We start from the raw sequence: 13,670 nt of genomic DNA on the forward strand, positions 1-13,670 counted from the left end.
TAAAGCCATAATGGGCTTCATCAGATCCAACCGCCCACAAAGCTCCAGTGCATGCTGGGAAAGTGACACACCCACAGCCATCTGTTAGTTTGTGCTCATTTTTGTGCACTGTGTTAAACCTGAAGCAGTTCTATCAGTTTTATTTATTGCAAAAAAAAAAAAAAAAAGATTTCTGGTGTGACTTGTGATTTAAAATACATTATAGCCAACTGAATAAGACAATTTAAAGCTTGAAATGAGTAAAATATTAAGAAATATGTTTAATAATGTTATTTCTGAAAGAAAATGTTATATATTTTACTATATTTAAGATATTTTCAATTGCTAAGGTGGTAAATTTTTGGCATCTGTGGCAGTGCAGACTGATGGTTACCAGCTAGAAACACTACAAGATACAGCGCCTCTGTTGTATTTAGCATTTATTTATCAGTGTACACACATACTCTTAACAGCACATGGGCAATCCATCAGTGAGTAGCTGGAGAGATGATTAGAAAACATCATCTGGTCTCTTTCCAGTCTTCACTTCGCCAGTGTTGCTGATTTTGTCCCCACTTCATCCACAAGATGTCCTATACATCCTGAGATGCTTTTCTGTTCATGGTGGTTATACAGGGTGGTTATTTGAGTTACTCTGCCCTTCCTGTCAGCTTGGAAAAGACCGGTCATCGTCTTCTGATCTCTCTCATCAGCAAGATGTCACAGAACTTCTGCTCACTGGATGTTTTTTTTATGCTAGAATTTTGTGCATGAATTTCCCAGAATTTCATTAGTTTCTGAAATATTTAAACCAGTCTGTGAGGCACCAACATCCATGTCATGGTTGTAAAATCACTAAGGTCGCATTTTTTCCTTATTCTGAAGTTTGATTTGAAGATTAGCTGCAGCTCTTTTACTTGTATCTGCAAGATTTTATGCAATTCTCTGCTGCCACATGATTGGCTGATTGTGTAATTACATGGATGAGCATGTGCATAGGCGTTCCTAATAAAGTGCTAATGTCTGTTTGAAATATTTACATTGCGATAATGTTGGATTCTTGGTCACTGGCCAAAAGAAACAGGTTGAGAACACCTGCTGTTCAAGATTTTTAAGACACATTTTAAAGGGTAAACATTTCTGGCATAAATCAGAGAAAAGTGATGCTCGTTCTCCCCGACATGGTGCTGGTGCTGACACAAGAGAATTCTCTGCAGGAGTCCCTTAAAACATGACATTAAATTGTAACCAGCAGCAGGATCTTTCAAATTTTAAGAATATTATTTTACACACACACACACACACACACACATACACACACACACACACACATACTCACTTTGGCGCGCACACACATACTTTGGCACAAACATTGGCGTAGTCAAAAAAATGAGCGACTGCGGTTCAGTAGATACATAAACAGATAAATGGAAAAGCTTTCTGTTTTCAGAGCTGAGCTCAAAACATAACTAGGTTTTCTGGGTGATCCTTTCAGATTATTAGAATTACCTACATGCACTTGACAGGTGTTTATTATGTAGTCCTTTCACCGCTTTTTATTGCGTCTAGCTTTAAATAAGCACTAGCTCACAATCTCAAAGAAATTTGAACCGTAGGACCTGGACTGCTAAACAAATCCCATTTCAGGTATTAAATCAGTCATGAATTGCAATGAAAGGCAGCCTAAAACACATAATTGTAACAAAAACACAAACATCATAGCAGATTAAACCAAAAATTCAGAATTTTATCATAAAATAAACCCCGGTTTTCATGACATAGCTGACATTAATGATAAATACTTGTTTCTGTGAGTAATAATGAAGCTTGTCAGTGATGGAAAGGTGTGATACCGGGTGCTAGCGGATTTGGAGAGTACAGTGCGATGTGAAGTTAATATTACATGCTGCCCAGCCCTCGTTACTGGCAACAGACTGCCAAGTAAAGCACATAACCATGAGTGAGAAGGTTGTATTAAGCAGTTACAGAGATAAAATAGTGGCTCGGGGCAGACAGTTGCACCAGCAAAGCCTTGGACTCACAGCTTTTTTATGGACATTTGCTCAGGAATGATATGGTTCCTCCCAGAAGTATATAACGCTCTCTAAGGACAGCTTGCATCAACCCATTAAAATAGATTGAATTTATTTACAGAGCTGCATGTGTGTTTGTGTGAATAAGTTCACATTAATTAACACACTGGGTGGAGTTAATGGATAAATGAAGCTGTGAGTATGTGTGTGTGTGTGTGTGTGTGTGTGTGTGTGTGTGTGTCCTGTCCCCAGACTCCACTCTGAGCTCTAAGTGTAGTTTAAGCACATGCCATCTCTCATCTTTATTATGGCCTGACTTTAAAAGGGCACACAAAGAGCAATGGAGAGGTACTGCCATTACACACCATTACACACACACACACACACACACACACACAGAAACGCACACACTCTCTCTCTCTCACTTTTCTTCAGACCCATCCTCTTTTTCCACTGTCCACATAATTATTTGCATAAACAAATAAGAAGTAGACAAATCTGTGTTGAAGTAGACTTCTTTGATGTGTGTGTGCATGAGTATGAGAGAGAGAGAGAGAGCGAGAGAAAGAGAGAGAGAAGCAGTCATACATGAATGTGAGTGAGGAAACCGTGTTGTTTTTGAGAGCGCTGCATGGCTCTGAATTTGTACTGTGCTTTTAGATCAGGCTCACATCTTGTCTGATTAATAACAGGAACCTCTGTGTCATCTATCACCATCACACGATCCGTAATGAAAAGCGTGTTCAAGCTGATGCCATTTTGCCCTCGTCTCTTGCCAAAGCGTGACCATGTGACCCAGTAATTGCTTGATGATTTATTCATCGGTTAATGGCTCAGTTAAACTCGACTCTTTTGTTGAGCGAGAAGGATTTATAGACCAGTCCTTGCAGTGGGTTGGCATGTCCTACTGCGTCTGGAATCAGCCAGAGAACTTTAAAGTCTTAACATCCTGCTATCTTAATTCTGCTCACACTTCAATTCACTTCATTTCATGTGTCAAAAAATATAAAAATCATGAGAAATCAAAGAGGAGAAGGCACAAATAATCTGATATTTACAATGTCTGTTTTATTGATCTTGGTGTATTAAATGATCATGAACACATTCATGTTAGTTACTAAATCTAGGTACACTATCTATCTATCTATCTATCTATCTATCTATCTATCTATCTATCTATCTATCTATCTATCTATCTATCTATCTGTCTGTCTGTCTGTCTGTCTGTCTGTCTGTCATTGCATATATCTGTCTGTCTGTCTATCTATGCATTTATCTGTCTGTCTGTCTGTCTGTCTATCTATCTATCTATCTATCTATCTATCTATCTATCTATCTATCTATCTATCTATCTGTCTGTCTGTCTGTCTGTCAATGCATATATCTGTCTGTCTGTCTGTCTGTCTGTCTGTCAGTGCATATATCTGTCTGTCTGTCTGTCTGTCTGTCTGTCTGTCTATCTATCTATCTATGCATTTATCTGTCTGCCTGCCTATCTATCTATGTATCTATCTATCTATCTATCTATCTATCTATCTATCTATCTATCTATCTATCTATCCGTCTGTCTGTCTGTCTGTCTGTCTGTCTGTCTGTCAATGCATATATCTGTCTGTCTGTCTGTCTGTCTATCTATGCATTTATCTGTCTGTCTGTCTATCTATCTGTCTGTTTATCTATCTATCTATCTATCTATCTATCTATCTATCTATCTATCTATCTATCTATCTATCTATCTATCTATCGGTCTGTCTGTCTGTCTGTCTGTCATTGCATATATCTGTCTGTCTGTCTATCTATGCATTTATCTGTCTGTCTGTCTGTCTATCTATCTATCTATCTATCTATCTATCTATCTATCTATCTATCTATCTATCTATCTATCTATCTATCTATTTATCTGTCTGTCTGACTGTCTGTCTGTCTATCTATCTATCTATCTATCTATCTATCTATCTATCTATCTATCTATTTATCTGTCTGTCTGACTGTCTGTCTGTCTGTCATTGCATATATCTGTCTGTCTGTCTGTCTGTCTGTCTATCTATCTATCTATCTATCTATCTATCTATCTATATATCTATCTATCTATCTATTTATCTGTCTGTCTGACTGTCTGTCTGTCTGTCTATCTATCTATCTATCTATCTATCTATCTATCTATCTATCTATTTATCTGTCTGTCTGACTGTCTGTCTGTCTGTCATTGCATACATCTGTCTGTCTGTCTATCTATCTATCTATCTATCTATCTATCTATCTATCTATCTATCTATCTACAAAAGAAAGAAAACAATACATTAAAAACTAAACAAAACATAATTCGGGTAAAGGTAACCGTATGTATATATTGCAGATTTATCAATATAAATACAGTTTAATCATGAAATTGTGAAACTCTTTAGTTTCTAAGCTAAAAGTGTTAAATAATCTTAATTTCAATATTTGGAAACATTTGCATTGTTATAGCAAAGTTTGGTACAAACCGATCATCATATCTGTGGCTTGTTAAACTGAGGACAGCGGACTTAGTTATATGAGTACACATGATCCCTGCAGTCATCGGAAAAGAGCATGTGTTGCTTTTTGTTATGATTTTGTCATATTGCATCATATTTTCCATCTGGTTAGCAGCAATACTCTCCAATTTCTTCATGCGCTCATCATTGTCAGTGCAGTCTCATACATACACCGGTTATAACCATCTCACCTCAAACTTCATGTCCGTGATTGGATAATAAATCAGTAGCGACTTTAATCTACAAGTATAACAGCTCATCTCATAGAGGCCCTGGTTACAAATATGCTAAGGGATATAGCAAAAAAAAAAACAACAAAAAACACACACACACACACACAGTTATAAATGAACATGACCAAGTATGACATTAAAACATTAAAGAACATGTATGTAGTTTATGATCCTATGATCTTAATGCTCTTTTCCCACTTTTTCCTCTTCGCCTTCTCTCAGTACAGGAGGGAGTTACAGCTCTTTAAGCTTGTGCATATGGCCGAGCTCTTCTTCTACTAAGTCTTTGATGGCTCGCTTCTCCTGAAACAAAGAACTGACACTTTTTTCTTTCTCACTTGTAGGACAAAGCTGTGTGATAGAAAATAGTGACAGAAAAGTGAAGTGAGTAAAGCGAACAAAGCAGGATGATTTTTGCTTTATCATGGAGCAGGACCATATGACAGTATCAATACTGTGACGTTTTAACAGCCTATAAAACTTCCTGGGTTTTATGGTTATCTTCAGGTGTCAGTGTGTGTATAGCTCCATTGTGTAGCTCATTTTCCTTAGAAATGTTTCTGTAAAGTAAACGTTGTCCGTGTGGCTCCACAGATCTGTTGACTTATTGCTGGTGAAACCTGCAAAACTACATAAATATTGTGTATTATTAATATATCACTAGCACTGGGGATCTGATTTTAATCAGATCGGTCAAAAGGTGTTAATGTAATTTTTTTATTTTAATAACAGCAGCTTCTGTCTTGTATTATAGCAGTAGCTATTTTATAATCACATATTTTTGGCAGCTTCAGTGTGAATAGATTAAAATGTAATGTTTTCTGTGCGAAATGTTTATTTAGCAAGGAGTGTCCAGTGTCAGTGCAGCCGTTCACAACAGCTGTAACTATGTTTTCTTGACACAGGAAAGTATTCAGGAGGTAGAACTTGTGCTTTCTTGGTAATATGGAAAAAAAAGGCTGATGAGAGAACAGCTGGTTATAGCTTTTATAACATAAAACAGGAACTAGATTCTTTCATTCGCATTCCAGTCTTGCAGTTACAATCCTGCGCTCTATCCACATCGCCTGGGGATCGATTCCCGGGCATCGACCTAGCCAACGGGTGCTGAACAAGTCGGTGCACTCTCAGTTCCGGTCCCAAGCCCAGATAACTGTGGGACGGATGTGCCAGGAAGGGGATGCAGTGTAAAATCTGTGCCAATTTAGATATGCAGATCAATGATCCACTGTAGCAACCCCTAATGAGAACAGCTGAAAGTAGAAAAAACTTACATATACATTTCTGGCATTTAGCAGACACCCTTATCCGAGTGACTTACATATTTATTTACCTATCAATTTATACATCTGAGCAATTGAGGGTTAAGGTCCTTGCTCAGGGGCCCAAGCAGTGGCTCCTTGGTGGACCTGGGATTCGGACTCATGACCTTCTGATCAGTAGTCCAACACCTTAAGCACTAGGCTACCACATCCTACAACACTAATGGAAGCTAAAACACATCACAGAGAACAGAGTGATACACAAAGCTATACTTAAACAGGACAATAGAATTCCATCTCGTCACAGAACTCCAAAGCCTTCTTGCCAGTCAAACTTCAAACTGATTGAACAAATCAAACATATATAAGTGATATAAACAACATGCTGTTATTTTCTCACTGATTATTTCTTTCTAACAGCATCTTCTGTTGTGTTTTGTCTCTTACATTCCACCTCTTTGCTCTAATAACATAACAGTCACCACTCTCTTTATATTTCTGTCAAATATTTTCTTAGCGTCACTATGTTATCCCATTATCTTCTTTTACTCACTGTCATTTTCTGTCTGCTGTCCTGCTGGACTCTCGATGCCATTGTCATGTAGACTCCAGTGATGTGATAAGTTCAGCATGTCATGGTCAACTTGGTTTGCAGACTTATATGTCTGTGATGGTGTGTGTGTGTGTGTGTGTGTGAGAGAGAATGTCACCTTAGATGTTCTGATGCGTTCATCATTATTACACAGTGCAGGTCAAACAGAAACACCAGTCCCTAATTGATGTCATTGCTAATATTTGTTATTGTAATTGGACAGAATGTGCTGAACACGTAAAAGGCTGCACTTTTATTGCTACTTCATTTGTTTTGCAGACAGACCAGCAGTACGCTAACAGCGTTGCTGACAACCTCAAGCGCCTGTAAGTACACACTTTTCTTTCCGTTCTTCCTTTTTTATGATCACTTATGTGTGTATGTGTGTGTAGTTTCCCTTTTGGAGCCTCAGGAGCAGTTTGTACTCTCTAAAAAATAAGGACCATGTGACTTTAGTCTCCTCTTCTGGGCCTTTGTAGAAATGAGTGCAGAAAACAGAGAGGATAACAAGAGCAAGAAGGAAGGAGTGTGCTGTGAGGCCATCTCTCACAAACCAATTTCTCTCTCTGTTAGGAAACTGCTTATTCCTGGTATAATAGCCCATAGCGCAGTTGGGTGTTTGTCTGTGTGTGTGCGTGCCTGGGTGTGTGTGCGCGCCTGTGTGTGTGTCTCTGTGTGTGTACTTGTGTGTGTGTGCTTGTGTGTGTGCGTGCTTGTGTGCATATGTGTTTGTATGTGTGTGTGTGTGTGTGTTGGGGGGGGTGTCTGTGAGTGTCTCAAACCATGCATAGCATATTTATAGGATTATGTGTTTTGAATTTTCCTGATGTGAGTACATCTGCCATGAAGAGAAAAACAATACAACAAATACACTTCAACATACACACACACTCACACACACACACACTCACACACACACACACACACACCATCGATTACTGCATTTTATAGTATTTTGTAGTCTCGTCTGCTTAGAGGAAAAATCATTACATACTTTTCTTTGCTGTCTTGTTAATGTAGCAGTTATTTATTATTGTGTGTAAAATTTGTACTGAAATAGTCTGTTATATTTTAGTTTATCACAACAGCTCTGGATTCTTGATTCTGATCGGTCAGAAGGTGCCGATTAGTGGCCTTCAACACATGAACACTTGGGGTGTGTTGTTCTTGGAAAAGAATACATTTTGCAATGATAACAGTAACCCAGCTTTGTGATGGGCTACATCATATATAATATAATATAGTCAGTGGACACTTTAATAGGAACAGCATGCTAATTCTGGTCATGCTGACACGATATCGTATCATTTCATATTCATCAGCTGCACTTTCATGCTGTGAATCTCCTGTTCTCCTACATCTTAGAGCTGCTCATACAGATTCAGATCTGGAGGTCATTGACGTACACTTTATTTGATTCCACTGAGCTTTTCATGGAATCCTGTTTAAGCGACTTGTGCTGTGTTGACACACGCTGCATTATCCTGTAGGATGTAGATTTATAAGATAAATGGTAAATGGTGGCTCTTGGGAGATGCACACGGTCAGCACCACTAGTCTGTGCATTTAAATGACGCTCGACTGGAATTAAGCAGCCCAGTGTGTGCCAAGAAAACATTCCAAACAGCATTTCACCACCACCACAACAGTTGACAGAAGGCAGGTGGGATCCATGGATGTATGCTCTTAACACCAAATTCTGTCTCTACCATCTGCAAGTCACTGCAGAAATTAAGATTCAACACATCAGGTGAAGTTTTTTGATCGTCAACAGCAGTGTGGATGAGCCTGTTATCACCGTAGCCTCAGATGACAGTAGAGGAACCCGATGTGGTCTTCTATGGTTGTAGCCTATACACCTCAAGGCTCAATGTGTTGTGCTTTTCTGAGATGCTTTTCTGCTTAGCACTGTTTAAAGAGGTGCTTATTTAAATTACTTGTAAACATTCTTTTCTTTGGACCACTTTTGGGAGAAACTAACTACTGCGTAACAGGAACATCACACAAGACCTGATGTTTTGGAGATGCTCTGAACAAGTTGTCTAGCCACTCAGATCCATTTCTCTGGCCCATTTCCTCTGCTTCCTATACAACAACTTGTTTTATATTTTGAGAACTGACTGTTCACTTGCTGCCTATCATATCTCACCAACTGTAAGTTGTCTGTGAATATAAGGGGACAATCAATGTAATTAACATCATCAATCAGTAATTTTCATGTTATGGCTGATTGGTGAATGTGTATGTGTGTGTACTGTATGTTACCAATGATGCTACCCATCCCAAGGCATCCAGAAATTGTACCAGCTCTGACTGTCTTCCGACTGTCTTGGGTTCGTCCTTTACCATCCAAGGGAGTTTTTCCTTACGACTGTCGCCTCAGTCACCTCTGGCTTGCTCATTGGGGATAAATACAAACACAGTTAAATCTAATATTAATCTTGAATTGTTGTATTATATTAATCTTTGTATGAACCTTTTGTTTTATGTTTATGCTCTGTAAAGCTGCTTTGAGACAATTTCAATTGTTAAAAGCGCTATACAAGAATTTGAATGGGTGTGTGTGTGTGTGTGTGTGTGTGTGTGGTGGTGTTTGGGGGGAGAAATGCTTTTATATTTTTGATAGATGTGTTCATATCTGTAGCTAACCACCCATCATTATTACTGTCTGAACACACACGGCTTCCTCTGTGATTTGTTTAATGCACTGCTTCATCATTATTGCTTCATTTTACTTTCCTCTATTAGTCACCACATCACCATTTCCCATTATTCTGCATCTCCTGCTCTCTCTCTCTCTCTCTCTCTCTCTCTCTCTCTCTCTCTCTCTCTCTCTCTCTCTCTCTCTATCGCTCTCTTTCTCTCTCATGCTCAAGTTCATTTAAGTCTTGATGGGGGTGTCGTTATTCAGTGCTGCCAAAACAATGGCTATTATAAAGCATGATGCAAAACACAGTGTACAGAAAGTGGTAATAAAAACAATAGAACACAATAAACAATGAAATATTTCTTTTCTCTCTTAGATTTCCAGCAGAAATTCAGTCAGGCTTGTTGGAGATCATCTCTCCATCTGTCCATTTCTATCCAGACTTCTCACACCTCAAAGAGTCATTTGGTGACCCTAAAGAACGAGTCAGGTAATAAAACCAAAGAGTTTGTATGGGTGTGGGGGGGTGTGTGAGAGAGAGAGATTGAGTGAGTGAGTGAGTGCATTTTCAGGTCTCTGGGTTTTGTCCTTGTCTAAGTCAGTGACATGAACGTGTGCTACCTGCTTTGCCATTTGATTTAATGCCCCAGTGCACACTGGACCACATTAGTGGTCACTGATACACACACACACACCCACACCCACACACACACACACACACACACACACACCCACACACACACTCACTCTCTCTCTCTCTCTCTCTCTCTCTCTCTCTCTCTCTTTCTCTCTGTTTTTCATACTCACAATTGTCTCTCTCTCTCTCTCACACACACACACACACACAGCAGATTTACCGAGAGCAGAAAGGCATAGACAATTGCAAAGCTTACTGAACCGTAGTAACCTCTATCACTTTCTGACGCTCCATTCTGTGCGCACACACACACACACACACACACACACACACACACACAAATACATAGTCTTAATAATTTTCTAAAAATGTTTGTGTTGAAAAATGTTTGAATGAAAAAGAGAAATATAATAAATCTGAGATGTGTCCTGGTGGGCATGCAAACTGTAATATTTTACCGAGCAAGCTTATTTGGTTTGCATATATTTGAAGAAACTCAAGAGTCCTGAACAGAGCTCTCTCCTCAACACCAGTGAACACTTTAAGATGAACATGAACATTGATTTCATGTCAGATCTCCTCATCCAACAGTGGCCTGACCTCATTAATGCTCTTGTGGCTGAATGAACACAAATGCCTTGCAATGAGAGTTATTACAACAAAAGGAGGCAACTTAATTTTAATACCTATGGTTTGGAGTTTGGCACATGTATAAGTGTGATAGTTAGGTGTCCATCTGCTTTTGGCCATATTGTGTATGTAGAAACATCAGACAGTAAGGAGGAAGCTTACGTGAAGCTTTACCGACAATTAGAACATTAAACATTTATATCAAACTGGAAACCTCCTGCGTTGCTGCTAATACATACCCATGTTAATAAGTTGCTTTTACTTCAGACATGTGACACATACAACATCTCTGATGCTAGAGACATTACAGAACTGTATATCGTCCCTGTCGGGCGGAAACCTCCTATGTCCAAATTGTGTCAATTTCATATTTTTTCACATATCGATGCTATTGGTCAGTCCCCACGTGGGTCTGTTATTTTTACAAGTTATTAACCAATCTAAAGTCTTGAAAATAGCTTGAGCGCAAATCTCTTAACTCCATTGGACACCGCAGACTTTATTGAACACTGCTGGCAGCAGCGACGTCTGTGTCCGTACCATTCTTATCAATGACATCATAATCTCGTATCTCCCTGCTCCCAAGCCATAAAGCTTGTATCTCCGATAAAACGTGACTTTGGGAAAATGTTGTGTTAATGTTGGTACACCACAGTATGATAGCAATATAAGGTATAATAACAACTTCAACGATACAATGTTTAATAACTCAAAAAAAAATACGGCGTTTTTTTTAATTTCCTGAAAAATAATGGTTTTGGAGATACGAGGATTCCGCCCGACAGCAACGATATGTCTGTTAGATTTAGGTCATAATCTAAAAATTACATGAGCCTTAACATAAGCTGGTTGCTCTTCAGTAGCACTGCACAATCTGTCATCCATAAAAGTTCTTATTTTCTATTGTGTAGGTTTAGGAGTAAAAATCTTATTGGATTAAGGATTTTTAGGTGATGCTGTACTGACTTATGCAAGCTGTGTGTGGCAAGGATAGTCATGCAGCACATGCACACACATATTCTTTATCCTCACATTCATGATTCATGCCAGACCATTTCTGTCTTCTTTTTCATCCTTCATTTAAAAAAATACAGTGCCAAGTATGAACCCACAATTCTGGATCGAACTCATTCACACACGCACCAGGCCAGCGAATTCAGTCAAGAGAGCATGATGAGCAAATCAATCCTTGATTGGCCAGGCAGCCCAATCAATCAGCCATCAAGCAGACAGACAGCTCAATAGCAAATCAGCAAGACAGAAGAGAATCCATTCTGCATAAGCACACATTGCGTTTTTGCCTTGCAGTGCTTCAGGACTGTAGCACCAGTTTGCTATTGAGTTTGATCGCACTTTCTGTATTGATCACATCGGGTGCTTCTCCTTATCTTCATTTAAGGCAATTAGGAAGGTGAAAACACTTGAATTTTATCTTTTTTGTCTTTGGACTTAAGTGGACCTTTGCTTGCATCAGTCTAAAGCAGTTAACCTAAGCTGTCAGTTAGGCTAATGAATACAGTATATCTTAGTAATGCACTACATGAGTAAAGTTTTACCTGGACATTACCAGAGCGTAATCAGAATCAGAAAATACTTTATTAATCCCAGAGGGGAAATTGGGGTTGTTACCACAGATCCGAGTCACCAACATTAGAATAGAAAAATAGAATTCTATATAAAAAGAAAGAATAAGACGTACATACACTAAGAAAATGTAAATACAAAGAATGTAAATTAAACTAAGATTTAAATAACTACAGATAAAGGTATATTGTTGCTAAGTGAGAGATGATGTTGTACAGAGGACTTTCTGATGTCTGATGGATACAGGTTGGGAGCTCTGTGGAGCACCTTGTTTGTATGAGTCTGCGACTGGATGTACACCTGTATCCGTCCAGGTCATCATGGAGTGGGCGGAAGGTGTTATCTGAGATGGCCAGTCGCTTAGACAACATCCTTCTTTCTGACACTACAGTCAGAGAGTCCAGCTCCACCACCACAATATCACTGGCCTTACGGATGAGTTTGTTCAGTCTGTTGGGATCAGCTAACTTCAGTCCGCTGCTTCACCATGCAGGGACCTGAAGGACCTTAGCCTCCTTGGAAAGTAGGGTACCCTTTATGTAGGTTTTACACAAACTTTTGCCACACAGTGAGAGGCACACAATTAAGTGTGGTGTAGAGATTACAATTTCCAACTATAAACCTGTACCTAAACCTGTTCCAGCATGACAATGCCTCTGCATGCAAAGTCAGCTCTGTAAAGACATAGTTTTTCCAAGGTTTATCTGGAAGATCTTGAACGTCAGATATTTCACCTCAACCCCACTGAACACCTTGAGATGAAATGGAATGCCGATCTCTTGTGGCTGAATGGTCACAAATCTCAACAGCCACACTCCGAAACCTAGTGGAAAGCCTAGAGGAGGTCATTATAACAGTGAAGGATAACAGTGTTCAACAAGGAGATACGGGTTTGTCCATAAAAGGTTCGGAGTGACAGATCAATTCCCTGTCAGTACAACATGTAGCAGTGACAACAGTCTTGTTTCACTGCTTCCAAATGATCTGCACCATGAGTCAAGTGGAGCTGAATACAGCTGGAAGTGGAGGCTCTCACTAGTTACACGTGTCAGTAGTGGAGAAGTCAGTGTTTCATTGACATCTATGCTACATGATAGAAGGATTGTGATTTATAAATTGGAAAAAAAATTCCAACGATTTTTATTTGACATTACAGAGAACTTTAAATGAAGTAATTGACAAGACATAATGGACATAAAGTAAACATAACATAATTAATGAAATGCCTTAAGCATGAATTTTATATTCTGTACAATATTTAAGGATATAAAACATGATGGCATTGTGTGATGCCGCATGATTAAAGCCAATGTTACCTTTATAATGCTGACTGCACAGTCCGAGGTACTTTATTCCTCATGTCACAGCGATTTTGTTCGAATGTTCTAATTTGGTGAATAACACGTCACATTTTTAATTATTTTTAATGTTGTTGAACATCCATGAGACAAATTAGTTCCTGTTATGATTTATGTTATAGCAGCTACAAACACTCGTTCACTAACCAGCATCTTTCTCTTGAAGTTAATAAAACAACAAAAAAATGCAGCTTGT

At 38.8% G+C, this 13,670-nt stretch overlaps 1 protein-coding gene across 1 annotated transcript in view; it reads left to right on the forward strand.

Annotated features, from left to right (window-relative positions):
• mgat4b (alpha-1,3-mannosyl-glycoprotein 4-beta-N-acetylglucosaminyltransferase B) overlaps positions 1-13,670 on the forward strand; it is a 131,139-nt gene that overhangs the window by 75,408 nt on the left and 42,061 nt on the right. Inside the window, exons 5-6 of the mRNA XM_060884491.1 lie at positions 6,898-6,944; positions 9,642-9,755. Coding sequence (XP_060740474.1) covers positions 6,898-6,944; positions 9,642-9,755 — 161 coding nt within the window. The remainder of the gene's footprint in view (positions 1-6,897; positions 6,945-9,641; positions 9,756-13,670) is intronic.

The sequence above is a fragment of the Tachysurus vachellii genome, chromosome 13, assembly GCF_030014155.1.
Source record: "Tachysurus vachellii isolate PV-2020 chromosome 13, HZAU_Pvac_v1, whole genome shotgun sequence".
Taxonomy (NCBI): domain Eukaryota; kingdom Metazoa; phylum Chordata; class Actinopteri; order Siluriformes; family Bagridae; genus Tachysurus; species Tachysurus vachellii.